General features: G+C 39.4%; 1 protein-coding gene across 4 annotated transcripts in view; it reads right to left on the reverse strand.

The window, feature by feature from the left end:
- The window catches only part of AOPEP (aminopeptidase O (putative)), a 188030-nt gene extending 169656 nt beyond the window's left edge, over positions 1 to 18374 (reverse strand). For 2 of the 4 annotated variants that reach the window (XM_057418960.1, XM_057418962.1), the window contains exons 1-2: positions 17945 to 18370; positions 16308 to 17271 (exon numbers count right to left, since the gene is read on the reverse strand). In XM_057418960.1, coding sequence (XP_057274943.1) covers positions 16308 to 17113 — 806 coding nt within the window. In that variant the 5' untranslated portion in view covers positions 17114 to 17271; positions 17945 to 18370. Of the gene's footprint in view, positions 1 to 16307; positions 17272 to 17944 lie in introns of all 4 variants that reach the window. The other 2 variants (XM_057418963.1, XM_057418961.1) reach the window with 2 other exon arrangements.
- Positions 18375 to 19803: the final 1429 nt, after the last annotated feature.

A 19803-nucleotide genomic window follows, 5' to 3' on the forward strand; every position in this document is an offset into this window, starting at 1 on the left:
ACCCTCTCCTAGGCATCCTCTCCATCTACTGCCCCTTTCAAATTTCAGCTGCAATATTTCATGCCAGCCAGTTTCTTACTAGCAGCTTAGCTACAGCTGGGAAGGTAACAAGGCCTTTCATTAACTCCTACCTTGCTGTTGTTGGTGTTCAGATATAATAATTCTTTTTCTACTTCTTTTGTTGCATTTTGCAGTTTTATCAAAATTCCTACTACTAAAAAAGTTAGGTTTTCAAATATAAATTACAGAAATAAATTTATAAATTATATAAACTAAGCACAGTCAGTAGGTTTCTCCAGATAAAGAAAATCTTAAAAGCTTAACTTCATTGCCCTGAGTTTTTAAAAACCTATGATATTTAAATAATCTGGGAGCATGACAAGTTATTTTGTAAATGCTTGAGGCTAAAAATATTTTGATCAGTATCTTTCATAACTCAAGTGTAAATATCATCAAAACACTTTGGAAGATAGAAGACAGATTTTTAGGGCAAAACCTATTTTGCAATGGCTAAAATCTGAGTATCTTCTTTACTCGCGTCCAAACAGCTCCTCCATTCAAATTATTCCCAGAGGAAATAACTTGGGAGATACTGATGGCCAAACATGAAAAATATTCTGAAGCTATTTTTGCCCTCTTGTCAAAAGTGCTATCTATTTATGGTATTGAATCCAGAGCTGTCCATGGCACAATCAAGTTACAGTGGCTTAACTAATGAAGGCCAGCTTGATCTTTCAGTGAAAATGCAGTTTAAGTAGGCCTATGCACAACCAGAAAATGAAATTAATTTGACTCCCCCCTGCCATGTGTCAGAGTGAATAGAGTAGGACATAGATATCCAGTAAAGCTCAAAAAATACCTGTAGTTATCTTTTGTCTTTTGAGAAGGTGGTTATCTTTTACCCAGTAAAACACAATGCACAGCTAAATGTAAAAGACCACTAATGTGTATAAATCTTTAATTAGCTTTAATTCTTTGGAATTAATCTACTAAACCTGAATTTGTAACCAACTCTGATAATACATAAAATACCTTTGTTTCCTTCTAGAAAACTGAATGGTGAGTTCACAAGGAAAAGTAAGAGCTTTTAAGTTCTGCTTTCTCCTTGTAATGCTAGCTAAGAGATACTGGACATGCTATTTATCCTAAATCATATGCTTACTGGGAGGCGACAGGGAGGAAAGGATGGCTCCTCATTCATGAAAACTTAATTAAATACACAAGATATAAAAAGAGATCCTAGTAGTGATTCTAGGAATGAGGGGAAAGGTGGGGTTAATGGCTACTGATACATATATTTTACTAATGATTTACCATGCATTTGTGAAAGTCGTTTTGCTGCCTGAAGGTGGTTTTGCTGGCTGCTGTTGATATAACCCAGTCTTAAGAGCATTATAGGGGATTTTCATATCCTAAGGGAAATGTCACAATGAGCGGGGAAAAGGGCTAGCAGAACAGCATGAAGCATAATGTTACAATGCTGTGTCAAATACAATACAAACATAACACGGAACAGAAGCTACCAAGACCATGAATGTTATCTTGTTCTCAGAGAACATTTTTTACCTGCAGACCATAAAGTATTTTACAAATAATGTCAATACCGTTTCGCAGATGGGTGAAATGTAAAACAGTGAAAAGATTTGCTTAGTGCTAGTGTTCAAGCTGTGCTTTCAGGCTTAGTTTCAAGCCTCTCAGTTCAACAGCTTTCATGCTGGACTAAGAAGCATCTCATTATAAGAAATAATTATATAACTATCTTTTTTATCCTAAAATATCTTCATTCTAAAATACTTACACAGGCGGGTCACCAGTTTCTACAATTAAGGCCCAAGTAGAAAGGGAGTTAGAAAAGTGGAGAAAGATTGGTCAAGCACAAAATCTCTTTTTTCAAAACAGCCTCCTTTCCACTGCTCACATGTCTCAATAAAATTTTTGTCCATGTATCCTTACTAACCTCATTATATCAAATCAAAATGTATTCAAAGATGTCAAAGTCTGCAAAGAAGATAGTAATAAAACATGTAAATTCTAAATAGCAAGAGGAAACTATCAGAACAACAATTACATCGGCTTTTAATTAGGTATTTGTATATTCATAGTGAGACCACCTGCAAGCTTGACTGGCAGCAGGCCATCAACTCATTATTTTTTTGTCTTCATCTTTTTGTCCTGGGTTCAGGAGCAGCAGTCATTTTTCTCCTTCTTAGTAGCTGGTGCAGCGCAGTGTTTTTGACTTTCAGTGTGGGAACAACACTGGTAACACCGATGGTTTTAGTTGTTGCCAAGTAATGATTACTCTGACCAAGGACTTTCTGAGTCTCATGCTCTGCCAGGGAGGAGGGGAAGCTGGGAGGAAGCAGAGACAGGACACCAGACCCAAATTAGCCAAAGAGGTATTCCATACCACAGCACATCATGCCCACTATATAAATTGCGGGGAGTTACCTGGAAGGGTGAGATCGCTGCTCAGGTCGGGCTGGGTATCAGTTGGTGGGTGGTGAGCAGTTGTATTATCTCCCCTTGTTATTTCCCTTATCATTATTATTGGTGGCAGCAGCAGTAGTGGTTTGTGTTATACCTTAGTTACTGGACTGTTCTTATCTCAACCCGTGGGAGTTACATCTTTCGATTCTCCTCCCCATCCCTCTGGGAGTTGGGGGAGGAAGTGGGGGAGTGAGTGAGCGGCTGCGTGGTTCTGAGTTACTGGCTGGGCTCAAACCACTACAGTTCTTTGTGGCACCCAATGTGGGGCACAAAGGGTTGAGATAACAACAGATCTGACCAGAGTGTTTCTAATCACATTTGTCATAAGCATTTATTGTTTCTGATTAATAGTCACTTGTCACAATGCTGATTATTGTCTCTCAAAGTTGTTGCTCTTGATCTCACAGTTTCAGCATGTCATACCTCACTTACAGCCAGTATTTTGTGGTTTAGTGTTTATTGGCTGGGGTGCTTGGGCTAAGGTTCTTGTTTTGCTGTACTTTATGGTAATGACTTGTAATACAATAGACTCATTGATCATGAAACTGATCTGGCTTGAATTCCCAGTGCGGTCATCACCTCTATAATTTGGGAGGTATATAATGAAAGTGTTAAGCAATTACACATCTTTTTACCCCTCCTCAGGTGGTCAACCTACGAAGGAAACATTCCTTTATGTTCCCAGCTCCCCCATCAGACTACTTACAGCATCATTTGAAAGTTCTGAAGGTTCTGAATGGCCTTTGGGTACCCTTGAGACCTGCCTGCTGATTGTGATGGGGACCACCATGTTGGCACGCATTCAGAGTGTGTTTTACCCATGACCATTTCATCTGATCTCGAAAGTTAAGAAGAGTCAGGTTTGGGTCTTGTCTAGGGTTAGACAATGATATAGGAGGACTAAGAGATTTTCCCTAAGGCTGGACAGTCATGAGTGGCAGGGTGTGTGGGATAGCATGGGCAAGTATCTAGGCCTGTGGGCCCCTCCAGTGCTTTGGAACTTCACCACTGAAGAAGTGCAAAATCTGGAAAAATTAGTAAAACACTTAAATGAGGTGTGTTGTCATCCTGATCATATCAGAGAGGGACAAATCATGGCAATGTGCTGGGGCTTGGCCTGTGCTTACAGAGCCTTGTTCAACACTATTCAGCACCTTCAAAGTGAACAAAATGTCTCTGGATCTGATGCAAAGCAACAGACAGTGCAGCTACTCCAACTCCAAATACAGCAGATACACCAACCCTAGTGACAAGTACAGCAGTTATGCTTAACTCTGACTACAACAGACAACACAGCTACTCCAGCTCCAAAAACCAGTAACTACACCCACTCCAATGACAAGTACAGCAGCTACTCAAACCCCGACAGCAACAGACAGCGCAGATACTGGTGCTACTCAACACCCAAGCACAGTGGCTGCACCAACCCTGACAACAGATACTGCAGACACTCCAACCATGGTGACAGTCACTGCAGCTAAACCAAAGGACCAATTTGTGCCAGTATCGGTTGCCCCTGTATGCAAGGGGAAAAGCAAACAAGAGGCACAAAAAGTAACCCATACAGTGAAGAAAGATGAAGAAGCAAAGCAGTTACTACAAGGGACAGGATCTGATCAGGAGATATTATTACATGAATCAGGGGAAGAGGAAGAAGAGGTGACTTCTCAACTCCAGTCCTCAACTGAGCTATGGAATATGCAAAAAGATTTTACCCATCAACCACGGAAGCACATCATCACCTAGTTGCTCTGATGCTGGGACAATGAGGCCGAAGGTCACAAAGTAGAAGATAGGGAAGCCAAGCGGTAAAACAGCTGGGATCACTTGCTAGAGAAGAGGGAATTGACAAAGCAATTGCAAGACAGAAAAACTCCCTCAGTCTTTGGAGGCGGCTCTTGGCAGCTGTGAAAGAAAGCTTTCCGTACAAGGACGATGTTATACATTGTTCGGCCAAGTGGACCATGATTGAAAAAGGCATCCAGTTTCTGAGGGAATCAGTCATTGTAGAGATGATCTGTCGCAGGCCAGATGCCGGGAATGCACCCATAGATCCAGATGAAGTCAAATGTACATGACCCATGAGGCAGAAATTTACACGGAGTGCACCATCATCATATGCCCACTCACTGGTAGCAATAACCTGGCATGACGTAGCACCACCAACACTGGATGATTTGTCAGCTTTGAGAGCTCTAAGACAATCTCACCCCTTCCATCATTTCAGCATGGAAAAACTGTTCCAGGAGTTCAAACAATTGAGAGACGATCTATCCGATCTATACAGCTCCTCACATGTACCAACCCACGTCTCAGCTATTAAGAAAAGGCTCGAGAGAGATCATATAGGAAGTACACGCCACAGGCCAACCTACAGTTTTACCTGTGGGTTCACGGAGTAGACATGAGAAAGTGGGATGGAAAACCTACCTCAGCTCTGGAGGAATGGGTGCATGAATTGAAGAATGAAACAAAGGTCAAGGATGATCATCCCATGAGAGCTGTGGCTTCAGTCTCTGGTGAGCAGGTTCCCAAATGGAGTGGAAGAGCTGATTTTACTCCAGCTCCTGTGATAACGAAGAATAATCCCTGTCTACAAGACTAAAGTGTCCAACATTGTGATGACTATTAGAGGGGCCCTGCCTCCAGCCAGGTGGAGGTAAGGGACAGTTGGATTTACTGGTCTGTGTGGATCAGATGGCCTGGCACATCAGTCCCACAGAAGTATAAGGCTCTAGTACATACCGGTGCACAGTGTACCCTGATGCCATCAAGCTGTCAAGGGGTGGAACCTATTTCTATTTCTGGAGTGACAGGAGGATCCCAAGAGTTGACTGTACTGGGGGCTGAAATCAGCCTGACTGGGAGGAACTGGCAAAAGCACCCAGAGGCTCCATGCATCCTTGGCATAGACTACCTCAGGAGAGGGTACTTCAAAGACCCAAAAGGGTACCAATGGGCTTTTGGCATTGCTGCTTTGGAGATTGAGGAAATTAAGCTGCTGCCCACCTTGCCTGGTCTCTCAGAAGATCCTTCTGTTGTGGGGTTGCTGAAGGTCGAAGAATAACAAGTGCCAATTGCGACCACAACAGTGCACCAGAGGCAATATCACACCAGCTGAGACTCCCTGATTCCCATCCATCAGCTGATTCGTAGACTGGAGAGCCAAGGAGTGATCAGCAGGACCCGCTCACCCTTTAATAGCCCCATATGGCCAGTGCGAAAGTCTAATGGAGAATGGAGACTAACAGTAGACTATCGTGGCCTGAATGAAGTCACACCACCACTGAGTGCTGCTGTACCGGACATGCTAGAACTTCAGTATGAACTGGAGACTAAGGCAGCCAAGTGGTATGCCACGATTGATATTGCCAACGCATTTTTCTCAATTCCTTTGGCAGCAGAGTGCAGGCCACAGTTTGCTTTTACTTGGAGGAGCGTCCAGTACACTTGGAACCGACTGCCCCAGGGGTGGAAACACAGCCCTACCATTTGCCATGGACTGATCCAGACTGCACTGGGACAGGAGCACTGGGAAACACCAGAACAACCAACAAGTGGATAAAGTGGCTAAGATTGAAGTGGCTCAGATGGACTTAGATTGGCAACATAAGGGTGAATTATTTTTGGCCTGGTGGGCCCATGATACTTCAGGCCATCAGGGCAGAGATGCAACATATAGATGGGCTTGTGACTGAGGGGTGGACTTAACAATGGATGCTATTCCCAGGTTATTCATGAGTGTGAAACATGTGCTGCAATTAAGCAAGCCAAGTGGTTAAAGCCTCTTTGGTATGGAGGACGATGGCTGAAGTACAAATATGGGGAGGCCTGGCACACTGATTATATCACACTGCCACCAACCCGCCAAGGCAAGCGCCATGTGCTTACCATGGTGGAAGCAACCACCGGGTGGCTTGAAACATACGCTGTGCCCCATGCCACTGCCCGGAACACTATCCTGGGCCATGAGAAAGAAATCTTGGGGTGACATGGCACTCCAGAGAGAATTGAGTCAGACAATGGGACTCATTTCCAGAACAACCTTATAGACACTTGGGCCAAAGAGCATGGCATTGAGTGGGTATATCACATCCCCTACCATGCACCAGCCTCTGGGAAAATCGAACGGTACAATGGGCTGTTAAAAACTCACTGAGAACAATGGGTGGTGGGACTTTCAAACACTGGGGTACACACTTACCAAAGGCCACCTGGTTGGTCAACACCAGAGGATCTGCCAACAGGGCTGGCCCAGCCCAGTCAGAACTTCTACATACTGTAGAAGGGGATAAAGTTCCTGTGGTGCACATAATTTGCTGGGGAAGAGAGTCTAGGTTATTCCTGCTTCAGGTAAAGGCAAACCCACTTGTGGGATTCCTTTTGCTCGGGACCCGGATATACTTGGTGGGTAATGCGGGAAGATGGGGAAGTCTGCTGTGAACCTCAAGGGGATTTGATTTTAGGGGAAAACAGGCAATGAACTCAATTGTATGCTGATGCCTGCTATGTAGCACTTTCATAGCCCACCAACTAGATGTTCAGGTCACCAGCTACTAGCCCTGACTTCCCTCCAACCATCATCCCAACAAAGAATGAACTTTGATAGAACCAGACAGGTTCCGAGGTGTCATCCATAGGCAACAATCCAACACTGCACACAGCCTTTCCTGCCCCTGTTACAAGAGATGGAACCTGACATCATGAACAGGATGAACTCAGCAGCTTCACACGGATTGGTCCACGGACTAAGGAATGACCTCTCTCTCTCTCTTTGTGTGTGGTGTGTGTGTGCGTGTACATGTACATATATATATATATTTGTCTCATATATGTATATATGAGACAAAAGCGATGGTATATTGAAAAATGTGAGATCTGAGCCTGACATGAATGGTATGGAATAAGGGGTAGACACTAGGCAAAGGTGTATTTCAAACCACAGCACGTCACACCCAGTATATAAACTGGGGACAGTTACCCGGAGGGCTAGATCGCTGCTTGGGTCAGGCTGTGTATCAGTCGGTGGATGGTGAGTGGTTATATTCTCTTCCCTTGTTATCTCCCTTATCATTATTATTATTGGTGGTAGCAGTAGTGGTTTGTGTTATACCTTAGTTACCGGACTGTTCTTATCTCAAGCCGTGGGAGTTTTCTTCTGATTCTCCTCCCCATCCCTCCAGGAGCGGGAGAAGGAATAAGTGGGGGGAGTGAGCGAGCAGCTGCGTGGTTCTGAGTTACCAGCTGGGCTTAAACCACGACACTTTTCTGTCACTGGAATTTTTAATCTATTTTCTTCTCACTCTAAAAAATACTTTCACGGATTGTTTTGCTTCCCCTGACAAATCACATTTTACTTTGCTAATTTTTTATACTTTATTTACAGTAGTAATTTCTTTTTACAACATTGGTAATAGTGCAATGTTACTTTTGGACACCCAGTGCAGTTGATGGGTTTTCTTTGTTCTGGGTCAGGCAATTCCAGCATGTTAAGAGGACCAGAAATATAATTCTTACCCTGATACAGATGAGATTTTGCACCTGACTGAGAAAAAGAAAAAGTACTATGTAACCAATCAAAGAATAGCAATGACAAATAATTACTTTTAGACTACCCTTGTTAATGGATACAAAATTTGCCATTTTTCTGATTTATCCCTGCCAGCAAGAAACTTCACAGATCTTTTCCTTTTTCCTATCCTCTCCATGTCTCTTCTTTCAGTTTTAATAGTTTTGTAATCTTCAAATCATCCATTTATGTAATATGTTTTTTATGCCAGCCATAATCTTTGCCACCATAAATTGGAAGAGATAAGGAAATTGAATACAACAAAAGTAAGATAAGCAGAGAGAACTCAGACTATTTGTCTAATTACTTGTTACACTGGAAAAACAGGCAACCACAAATCTGTAGTTCAGTAACATCCAAAGCCAATTATTCTGAGGCAGATTTGATTCATGCAATCCTAACTCATCAGTATTTCATGTATTTTCATAACAAAACTAGCTCAAACCAGCTCTTGGCAGATCTCACTCTCCCATGTAAGCATATAAATTACAATAACAAATTTAGCTACTACCTTAAAGCCAATAAGAAATGTTGGTACTTTGTTCTCTGAACAGGAACCTGCAGGTCTTCTTTGAGATACCTGCCGTGGGAGTTACACGAATCATGTCCTAAGGCTCAGCCATGTCAATCTGTTTTGGCTACTTCATGTTTAAAGCTTTCACAAGGAAAATGCCCAGCTCAGGAACTATCCCTTTCCTGTGTGTGAAAAAATACATTCCCTATTTTTTCAAGGGTTATCTCTGTGTAAGGATGTAAGATAGCAATGTCCTGCAACTACAAGGCCACTCCTTGCAGAACTACTGCTGTTGGCAACTTTTCTTACTCTTAATTACAGTGCCATTTCTTCAAAGCAACAGGATTTCCTGGCATCTGAATCACACAGACATTTTTGTTCTGTCTCCTCAATTTACACATCTGCAAGGTGCCAGTGACTGTCACCAGATTCCAACAGAGCAGGTATTCTTGTTTTCATTTTTCTGTTGAATAAAACAACAGTGAATAACTAACCATTCTCCAATTTAAAAGTACTAAATATGATTGTGAGAGGAGTGATTCCACCTGTAATCTCCTACTCTGATGCTTTTCTTTCAACAGTTGGATGCCTATGTTTCTAAAGTGATGCTTCATGACTTTTGCCCAATAATTTGTGGTACTCATTGACTGTGGTACTCACTGATAGGAGAGGATTCATTTTACTGATTTTTAGCTGAAGCAAATCAACAAGTTGAACTTTAACTGAACAAAACCATACATATGTCAAGAAGGAACAAGACAACTGTTGTGGTTTAAGCCCAGCCTGTAACTCAGAACCACGCAGCTGCTCGCTCACTCCTCTACTTCCTCCCCTCGCTCCCGGAGGGATGGGGAGGAGAATTGAAAGAATGTAACTCCCATGGGCCGAAGTAAGAACAGTCCAGTAACTAAGGTACAACACAAACTACTACTGCTACCACCAATAATAATAAGAGAAATAACAAGGGAAGAGAATACAACTGCTCACCACCCACCGACTGATACCCAGCCTGACCTGAGCAGTGATCTGGCCTTTCCAGGTAACTGCCCCCAGTTTATATACTGGGCATGACGTGCTGTGGTATGGAACACCCCTTTGGCTAGTCTGGGTCAGGTGTCCTGTCTCTGCTTCCTCCCAGCTTCCCCTCCTCCCTGGCAGAACATGAGACTCAGAAAGTCCTTGGTCAGAGTAAACATTACTGAGCAACAACTAAAAACATGGGTGTCATCAGCGCTGTTCCCAGGCTGAAAGTCAAAAACACAGCACTGCACCAGCTTAGTAGAAAAATGACTGCTACTGCTGAATCCAGGACAACAACAAAGAACTTTCTTTGCTTATGTAGCTCATTGACCTGGGAACCATCCCTCACAAAGTCAGAAGAGAAGCCTACCTAAGACCATAAAAGGAAGATAAGAGAAAAGTTCAGCCAAAGGTCAAGAAAAACACAACTACCAGGGGTCCCAGAGACCACTGGGAACCTCACCCAAAATAAACTGTGCATAATGGCGGGAATTACAATGTATATGTTTGAGATAAAATGTTTATAAGCAAGAAACCTGTACAAATCTGCATGCATTTTAGACAGAGCTATCCCCTATGCATCCAGCACCGCAATATATAATGCCTGCTTCTTAATGCTATATTGGTATTAAAGAGTTCTATTCTCCTGACTTTTGGTGACACCAGGTAATACCAATCCTGCTTCTTCTAGATACAGTACCTGTACAAACTCCTGTTTAAAAGTTTTATCTTTTGGTACAGCCATCACCAGAAAGCAAGGATAATGAAGTTAAGACAGGGCATATCTTTTTCATCCAAAGTAATTAAATTTAGTACTAACTGTGCTCCTACTTTGCTTCTAACAATACGGATATTTTCACTTACTTTGACCTGTACTTTTGGCAAATGCAATGTGCTTAACAGCTTCCTCAATGCTGTTATTAGAAAGTTTCCTAAATTTGAAGTCACACATCTGACCAATCCCTTAGGTATTCCATTCCCTGTAAATCTTTTAATACTACTTCTGTAACACTGGAGGAAGTACCACCTGACTGTGCTTAAACAAAATTTAATTAATTAGCCATAAATCCTGTTTCAATGTTAGTAAATATTGGAAATAACTTATTATTGGCAGAGAAATCAGGAGATTTCCTAATTGCTCTATTCCCACAGCAGGACAAAAATAAAAAAATTAAAAAAATAAAACCCCTTGTAAGTCTCTGTCTGTAAAAACAGAAAATAGTTTTTGTATGGATATGAACAGTGATACAGCTGGACTTTCTCAGCTCTGTTCTAAAATCAAAGGTTGCTTGGGTTTCTTCATTGACAAATTCACAAACACAAATGCTGATTTGACTTGTCATTCCCCATCACTGGCTCTTCAATATTCTCTGCTTTCACCTCCTTTTTCGATTTGAAAATTAAAACACTTAGACTTATTGTTCATATGGATAATGGTGTTTTCATAATCCTATTTCATTCTCAGCCTCCTCTGATCAAGTGTGGCACATTTTAGTGAAGTAGCTTGCCTTTTGTATTCCTTCTGAATACAAAGAAGTATCATCAACCTAGCTCCCTGTACTGCAGTATGCAGTGTGTCTGTAACTGCCTAGCACTTCCTTCCTCTGTCCTGTACCACAGGCATGTAATTCACCTACATCCACCTACGTTGTCCTGTCAGGCCATGAAACTTGCTGTAACTCTGAAAAAGTATTAAGTTCCCTAAAAATACCCTCATTTCTCACAGTCTTCCTTTTATGTCAGGACAACCAATTCAGAGGAGCTATTTTTAATTTTTTAGAAGTATTTGTTCATTGCCATCCCCATTTCCAGAAATACCAAATCAGCTCATTTTCTACTCAGAATCTGCCTACTTTTTTTTTTTGTCAATTTTTACTTTACTTCTCCATTCTATTCCTGATACCATTTGTTCTTTGTTAGAAATCACTGTATCAAACATTACTTCAATTCAGACTGCTTCATTAATTACTCAAATATAAATATCTATCATAGGGAGCAAAATCACAGAAAATACCCCCACAGTTGATGGTAGCCATTTAGGATTTAGTCTGTGATTTGTCTGGATTCTGGAGCACCTTATTCTCCCAAACCTTGTCCATGAAGAAGAACAAGCTCTTTATTTCCTTCCTGCATTTCTAGATTCCAAGAGCACATAATGATGCTAACTCATGCCACAGAAAAATAAACAATCATTTTCATCACATATTTTCTGAAAACTGACTCATTTTTCCAATCTCCACCCTGGAGAAATCTGCTTTGAAAACATCAAATATATTATATGAAAAGTGAAAGGATGCCTGAGACTCCATAAGGGCTACAGATAGAGGGTTACATTGGCACAAACTTGTACTATCAGTGAAACAGGTATCTTCCAAATTAACTGCAGTAACATATTCCAAATAACTCCTGTAACTCCAAATAACATTCCCTTCCTCTGCCTGCTTATTTTCAGATATATTAGCTCCTTCATACACCTTATCACCTAGCTGTACACACACCTATGTCATCATAACCAGTGGTGAAGGGAACCAGCATCCAAGTTTGGAGAGGTCAAAAGCATCTCTTTCAGCAAGTGTACTTTGGTAAGCTTCTTCCTCATTCCTTTTAGCTCTGTCTCCTTCCCTCTTTTCATTAGTGCAAAATAGCTCTGTGGTTGACTCTATAATGTTAATAAACTTTGGAGACAGACAATACAAAACCAAAGCATTATGCTGAACTTTGAGGGTAAACAGAAAGGCTCCAGACTAAGTAGGGAGCAACTGTTTGATCTAGCCTGGGAATCAGTATAATTACTCTCTTCTTTTGCAGGTCTACTGCAAACATGTTCTAAGTATGGTCTAAAATTCCCAGGTATGTGAGTATGATTAGGGAATAACTTGTAGCCAGTACTCAGACAATATGCATTGCAAATTGCTAGCTCATTGTAGCCAAATGCTATTCTTCACTCTTAAGTACTAATCAATCACTAAGGACACAAACCTTTTTTTGCAAACCTTTTTGCAGCGTTTAGATAGAATCATAGAATGGTTAGAGTTGGAAGGGACCTTCAAAGATCACCTAATTCCAACCCCTCTGCCACAGGCAGAGACACCTTCCACCAGACCAGGTTGCTAAAAGCCCCTTCCAGTCTGGCCTTGAACAATTCCAGGGATGGAGCATCTCAACTTCTCTGCGCAACCTGTGCCAGTGTCTCACCAGTCTCATAGTAAAGAATTTGTTCCAAATATCTGATCTGAATTCCCCCTCTTTCTATCTAAAGCCATTCCCCCTTGTCCTGTCACTACATGACCCTGTAAAAAGTCCCCCTCCAGATTTCTTGTAGGACTCTTTCAGGTACTAGAAGGCTGTTATAAGGTCTCCTCAGAGCCTTCTTTTGTCCAAGCATTTAATTATAGAATATATGCTAGAATTAGCGCTTCCACCAACTTGTACATTTATGCTTGTTGTAATCACCTTTATAGCTTTCATAAAGGCACTTCTGAATTCTTAAAAAATAACTGATATTTTAATATAACAATAAGATATCATAAAGATTATCAGTTACAGAGGTACAAAATATTTTGTATTGGTAAGACATTTACATTGTTTAAATAAATATCAAGATTTCATAATAATTTTTTAAGGAGGTCATTTCATATTTTCCAATATTTCCCACTTCTGAAAATTAGCACATGGTTAACTCTTTCTAGAGCTCTTTCCCCCAAAACTGCTCAATCATCCTTTAATAGCTTCTAAAAATGTACTTTTCCCATAAATTCTCATGAAAATCATACACTTGGAGTAATTCAACCCATCCCCTTTATGTTCCAGAATTTCTAATTTTCTGTATGCCTGATACATTGGGCTTAACCTGAAAAAATAAATGCATGTGCCTGACCAATTCATGCACCTATTCATGCATGCCAAGATAAATAATGAGCAGGTAGCTTGCAGGATTAGGACACTATACTGAAAGGCTTCAGTGTCATGGAGTGTTTTTCACTGATTTCATTCATATCAAAGATACTCTTTCATTCCTAATCCCACCATGAGAAAATGAGTTCCATCCCAGTTGTGCACTAATGTCAACAAAACTGTTAACTAATTTATGGCAGTGCTAGGAGTGGCAATAAGAAGGGCAAAAAAAAACGTTGGAGGAATTTCCTATTAGAATTTGCAAGGCTGTTTGCGAGGGAAATCACCTCTTTAACTCAAATGTGTTTAATCCTTTTCTTAAACAATAAGATATGGGATCCCTGGATATTTTAGCAAATCAGGATTCTTAACTATGATCGTGAGAAAGCATTTAATTTGAAATACACTAGTAGCCATGCTGACTTAATACTGCTACACAGACTTAGGAAAAACTGATTCAACACCTTGATGGGCTGGGAAGAAGCTTCTCCTTCCAAGTAATGAATGATGCTGTATATATATTATTCCCTCCACAAAGTGGTTATTACAGTGTCTAAAGTAAGTTTTTATTTTAAATAATTCTATAATACTAAGAATATTTCAAGCAAAAGTAATTTTGCTAAAATTACCTTCTTAGTTTGAAATCCCAGGGCTGTATTGTTGTGCTAGTAAACAGCTGAAAAACTCTGAAACAGAACTGCTCTTTGTTCATGATAAACATACTGCAAACATTATAATCAACACTTTTTTTTTTTAATAATTCTGTTATTGAGCACTGTTAGAAGTTACCTCCCAGTTTTAAGAACTGATACAGTCCTTGCAGCTTCTGGAGACACACAAGAAAAAGTGGGTATGCTTACACATATATGCATATTTACATGTGCATAGCCACATATACCCATTTAATCTATTCTTCCATTTTATCCCCTTTCTATTACTTGGGCATAAAGGCCCTAAAAAGCATGTTATTACAAAAAACATGTTCTAGGGCTAAAGAAAACCTTTCTTCTTGATCATCAATATATTTTCTAGTATCAAAAGCCCAAAAAAGGAAATACTGAAATTCCATGTGTTCAGTTCCTCCAGTGAAAGCAGAACTGTGCGTTGCTATGCCAACATCAGGTTTGCACACACATACCTCAACTTGACTAAACTCACCCCACACAGCACTGTTGTAACCTTTCTTCTTTTTTTTGTGTACTATAATACATCATTGTTTAAAACAAATAAATTGTAAGTCTTTATAAAATAGATCATAAGTTAAATTTCAAAACATTGTATTAGTGTTAAATTAGAAGAAACATATTGGAAGTGGCCATACAATGTCTGTACTTCATTAGTCAGTTCACTTTTCTTTGGGCTTAGAATCATACAGACTCCACTGGTAAAGGATCTGACATCTGCCTAAAAAAGCACCATACGCATAAATTGGAAAAATCTAAATAATTCCCCTATAAGAATATAATGTAATAGTACTTCCTCCATACATTATAAATGGACTTTATTTTTAGAAAGGGAAGCAAAAATATGATAGCATTTTGTACAGTGAGCTTCACCACTGTATTTATGGGTTAATCACATACAGAATTTGATTTTTAAAATGTAGCAAGAAAGATTCTAATGACTGTGATATGAAAACTTATTTTCTCACAGGCATTAGTTTCTGGAATACTCTACGAAAGACTAAAAATCATAGAACCATAGAATAATTAGGGTTGGAAAGGACCTGAAGATCATCTAGTTCCAACCCCCCTGCCGTGGGCAGGGACACCTTATGCTAAATCATATCACCCAAGGCCTCGTAAACCAGCTTGAGACTATTCACTAACATCAGACTACCTGACCCACATCAAGCCATCTTTTCCTACTTCATTATTCATTTATGAAATTTCATGTGCTTGTGTACAACTGTACATTCCTGGTTTTAATGATGCTCACGGTTTAGTAGGAGAATTACCCAACTGTCAGTTACACAATTAAAAGGCCTCGTTTCCCTCCCTAACATGGATGTCAGTGAGAAGATCCTTAATTTCTATTAGCGTAATTGAAATTAAAGGTAACCATGTATCTCTAGTTTGGAGATGAAAAGCAAGTACTCAATTAGACCAATTTCTTCCTCATCTCCCAAATCTGTTTCTGGTTTTTAGACATCACAAGGAACTAACAGCCATTCAAAACCAGCTTTGAACATTACAGTAAAAAATTACAGTTGTAGAAGTCAAGAGTGGACTGCTTTATAGGACATCCCCCTGCAAACAGCTTATCTTAAAGATACAGCACTGTACAAATGCTAGATAAACTGTAAATTCTTCCTGCAGTTTCAGTTTGCAGTTAATAAAGACTTTAGAAGTTGATTATGAGAGACTAACAGAAAAAGACCGGATTTCTAAACTTACTACAATATTGATAAGACTATTTGTGAAGCAATTCTATTAAATATTATGTACACTGATCTTAATGTTGTATGATCAGTTGTGTGTGCTAGTACAAAGTATTAAAGCAAAAATACCCCATCATGCATACCTTCTCTTCCCCCAAGTCGTAATTCCTTATTACCTGCACACACTTACTCTAATATATAATTATTTACTCTCGTTCAGAATGAGTAAATGCGAATCACTTAGATAGGCCTGAGGTCTGCAAGTCTGTTAGGATTTCTTGAGCAGAGTTTGTTCTACAGCAACAGGATTCAAAACAAGAAAATGAAAACAGTGGAAGAGGATGCTCATCATCTTCACAGCTGCTCAGCATTACATAATTCTACATTCTTGCACCTATGTTTAAAATCATTGTGTGCAAAGCTTTTAGTTAATAGCTACATACCTGCCACTCTGGTCTGTAGTCCATGTAACAGATCTTCCCTCTGGTTTGGTTTTGTACCATATTCTTATTGCATGAGGAAAGTCTGTTGGAGTCTGAACTCCTGATTTTCTTATCTCCAAGCTCCAAGTGCCAGTAGTAAACAGAAGCTCTCCACAGCCAGGTGCCTGGCTGCAGCGAGTAAAATAGTACAGCTGTTCCTTCCAGCGATCTGCAGGTAAAGTCACAAGTTCATGTACAATCTGATTACTGAGATTTTCCAGCTTCTTTGAAACATCTGTTAGCTGGGCAGACCTTGTGAATTTTTCAATGCCTGACACAGCAGCAACATCTACCTCCTCAACCTTCAGCACAGATAAATCACAGCAGTCCAGTACCAGCAGAAAATCCTTGTTCCCATGATTCTGTATGTCACAGATGTCCTTTGAACTAGAAATCCCAGAAGCCTGTGCCTCGTTGCTATGGTTACCATTTTTATCAGAAGTGTCTTCTTCACCTTTACCACAGACAGCAAAATCATTATATTCCAGTTTAGGTGAACAGGCACTCACAGTTGTCATAGGCATGTAGCAGGGTTCACATGGCTTCACTTTACAGGTTTCATCAAACTGTGACTGACAGCATTCTTTGCCACTACTGCTGGTTTTCAGGTAATGGCTCCCAGTCTCAAAGAATAAAACTATGATGCCTTGTATAACTTTACTTTTAAAATCCACATCCAAGTCCAATACATAATGCCTCACAAGCATGTAATTTGTGTTGGCCATTAAGGGCAAATCATCCTTCATGGGGTCCAGCTGTGACTCCATTTTCTAGTCTATTGGGCAACAGTTTTACAAAGACTTAGACATTGCTTTCATATGATGTCTCCATAAAGAGCAAGGATATTCAGTCTCCCAGTTTTAAAAATAATTCTGATTAATATTACAGTATTGAAATGAACTGCGGTTCCTCCACTTCTCACATTCTAGTAAAAAAATAAAAACAAAAAATCATAGTTGTTTCACAACCATTTCAGAAATGCACTTTTAGATAATAACAAGAAGTTTAACTTTTGTAAATAAACTTAATTATAAACTAATAAATATATAAATAGATTTAAAAAAGAAAAGTAAAAAATAAAACTTATTAATAATCTAAAAGTTATTTAAAGGTTGCTTTTATTTAAAACAGTACAGCCAAAGGATGATTTTGTCTCCAAAGGATGACATCAAGGTAGTTGCTCCAGGATTTGCTGTCAAAACCACTGGCTTTATTTTTCAGAGAAGACCTCAAGTGAAAGTATTTCTGGACAGCTTTTAAAAACAGAAGGAAACAAAGTTTACTACAAGGCTCCTGTTGACTCTCTTCAACCACAATAATCTCTTAGAACAGATACATGGTTATGCAACATTTAGTTTAATTTATTACTGCACTGTTTAACGGTTGCTGTATTTATTTCAAATGCATTACCTCAAAGGAAGGGATCATTTCTCTACTGTGATCCTAAACAACAAGAGTAAGCCTAAATTATCTCAAATGTCTTAAAGTTTTAAAGCAATAATTTAATATATACAATGCACAGTTTAATATACTTTCCACATTACAAATGCTCTCATATCAACCCTTCTAGTAAATTACAAGAAAACGCGCCAATTTACTATGAGTGTGTTCCAAAAATTCCTTTGAGATTGCTCATGAAGATTTTTCAAATTTATAATTAAATACTTAAGGTATATAATGACATTTTCATAGCTGGAAACTCATTAACACTTGAGGTAACAGCATCTTACAGAAAACAGAAGTCTTTCTACTGGAAAATATCTAGATACCTATAAAAGCAAGTAAATAGTTTAACTTTTATTTAACACATTTACTTAACATTAAGCAACAGGGCAGATTAAAAGGTGACAAATAGTGCCATACAAGTGAACTCAATCCAAATAAAAAACCCTTCACAATTAACTGAAGCATCATCAAAAAAAAAAAAATTCTATAAATACAAATCCACTTCAAAATTATTATACCAAACATGAAATGCATGAGATTTTTAGAGACAACTGAAAACAAATGCCAATAAGGTTAAAACCCACACAGAGTGGACATTCATTTTCTATAATTGAAATTTGTTCAGTGGTGATGACACATCTGATTGTGTTTACAGAGCAACAGACAAGAGGAACATACTAATTTTAATTCAGTTGTAACGCTGTGTCTGTTTAATCTCTCAAATCGCCCAAACTTTAGACATCTCAGCTTTCAAAAATCGTAGGTAGCCTCTCTATCTCCAATCACTGGTAAGTGAATTTTAATGGTTGTTTTCAGATGTCTCAGCTTCTGAACCTCTGAAGAACTTCTTAGTGGAATAAATATTTTTAAGGAGTCCACAGAACATCAGAACTGTAAAACAAAGAAGCTGATATGCTACTCTATTCTGACGGTATCGGGGACTCACGCAAGTATCTTTGTATTCTTGTACTTTATTTTGACAATTTCATTATTGATAGCAAAAAGCTGTGTCTTCTGTGCAAAGCACACTTCTGTTACAAATGATTACTTGATTTCTTGACTAAAGCCTTACATTGGAAGTTGCCTCCTGTGAAGTGATGTGGTGTCTGAAATAATTTGAGATAGTCCTCTTTAGAGCTTTTCTAAACTTTCAAATTAAAACAGAGACTAAAGACAGCACGCTGTGTATGAGAACATTTAGCTGTACAAAATAATGCTAGGTATTAGTAGAGCCTTCCTGCTACCTCACTGTCTAGGGTTCCACAATACTGAAAAGGCATGGGGCTCTCAGCTCTTGCCCGCTCCTATTCGTATTTGCCCAAATTAGCTGCGCACACTTACCTAGTTTGCTGAATTTAAAATATTTAGAAGTCCACAGTATGATTCTAAATATTTGCACTACTCAAAATACACCCCCAATCCTCATCAAAAGCAATAATTTTAACACAAATGGAGGGAGCCATTTAAAATGTGTCCTGTGAACTAGAATTTTGGTAGGTTACCCTTCAGTCATATCAAAATGTACTTTCATCAGCCAACTGTGTAGTTCCACCATATTTGGCCTTTATTACCCATGTCATCCAAACTCTAGATTCCTTACAAGTATTCTCAAAGTATACATTTTTTAGTTTGGTTGGTCGATTCTTGTGTCTCCACTATTGCATACATTCCTCATATATCTGACAGATTAATTATATTGTCTGGAAAAGTCCTCAGTGGAAGATCCTAGTTCTTTCTCTTGAGGTAAGCCATCTCAAGGCGTATAAAACATTCTTTTACTGTTTTATAAATACCTGTGCAGAAGGGAATTGTTCAGTTTCACTAGTCAGCATGAACCAGTTTTTAATAATATGCAATTACATATTCCTTCCTATAAACATTTTTCCCCCTCTAAGCTTCTCTAAATTCATGGTTCCTAAAGTTTTGGGTGCAGAGGACCTAGCTATACTGTGAAACCACTGATTTGTTTCCCACCCCTTCCACCTCTTCAGTCACTCCACACAGCAGTTCA

This window comes from Pezoporus wallicus, unplaced genomic scaffold, assembly GCF_028554395.1.
Source record: "Pezoporus wallicus isolate ANWC-B61680 ecotype Strahan unplaced genomic scaffold, APGP_CSIRO_Pwel_v1 contig_371, whole genome shotgun sequence".
Taxonomy (NCBI): domain Eukaryota; kingdom Metazoa; phylum Chordata; class Aves; order Psittaciformes; family Psittacidae; genus Pezoporus; species Pezoporus wallicus.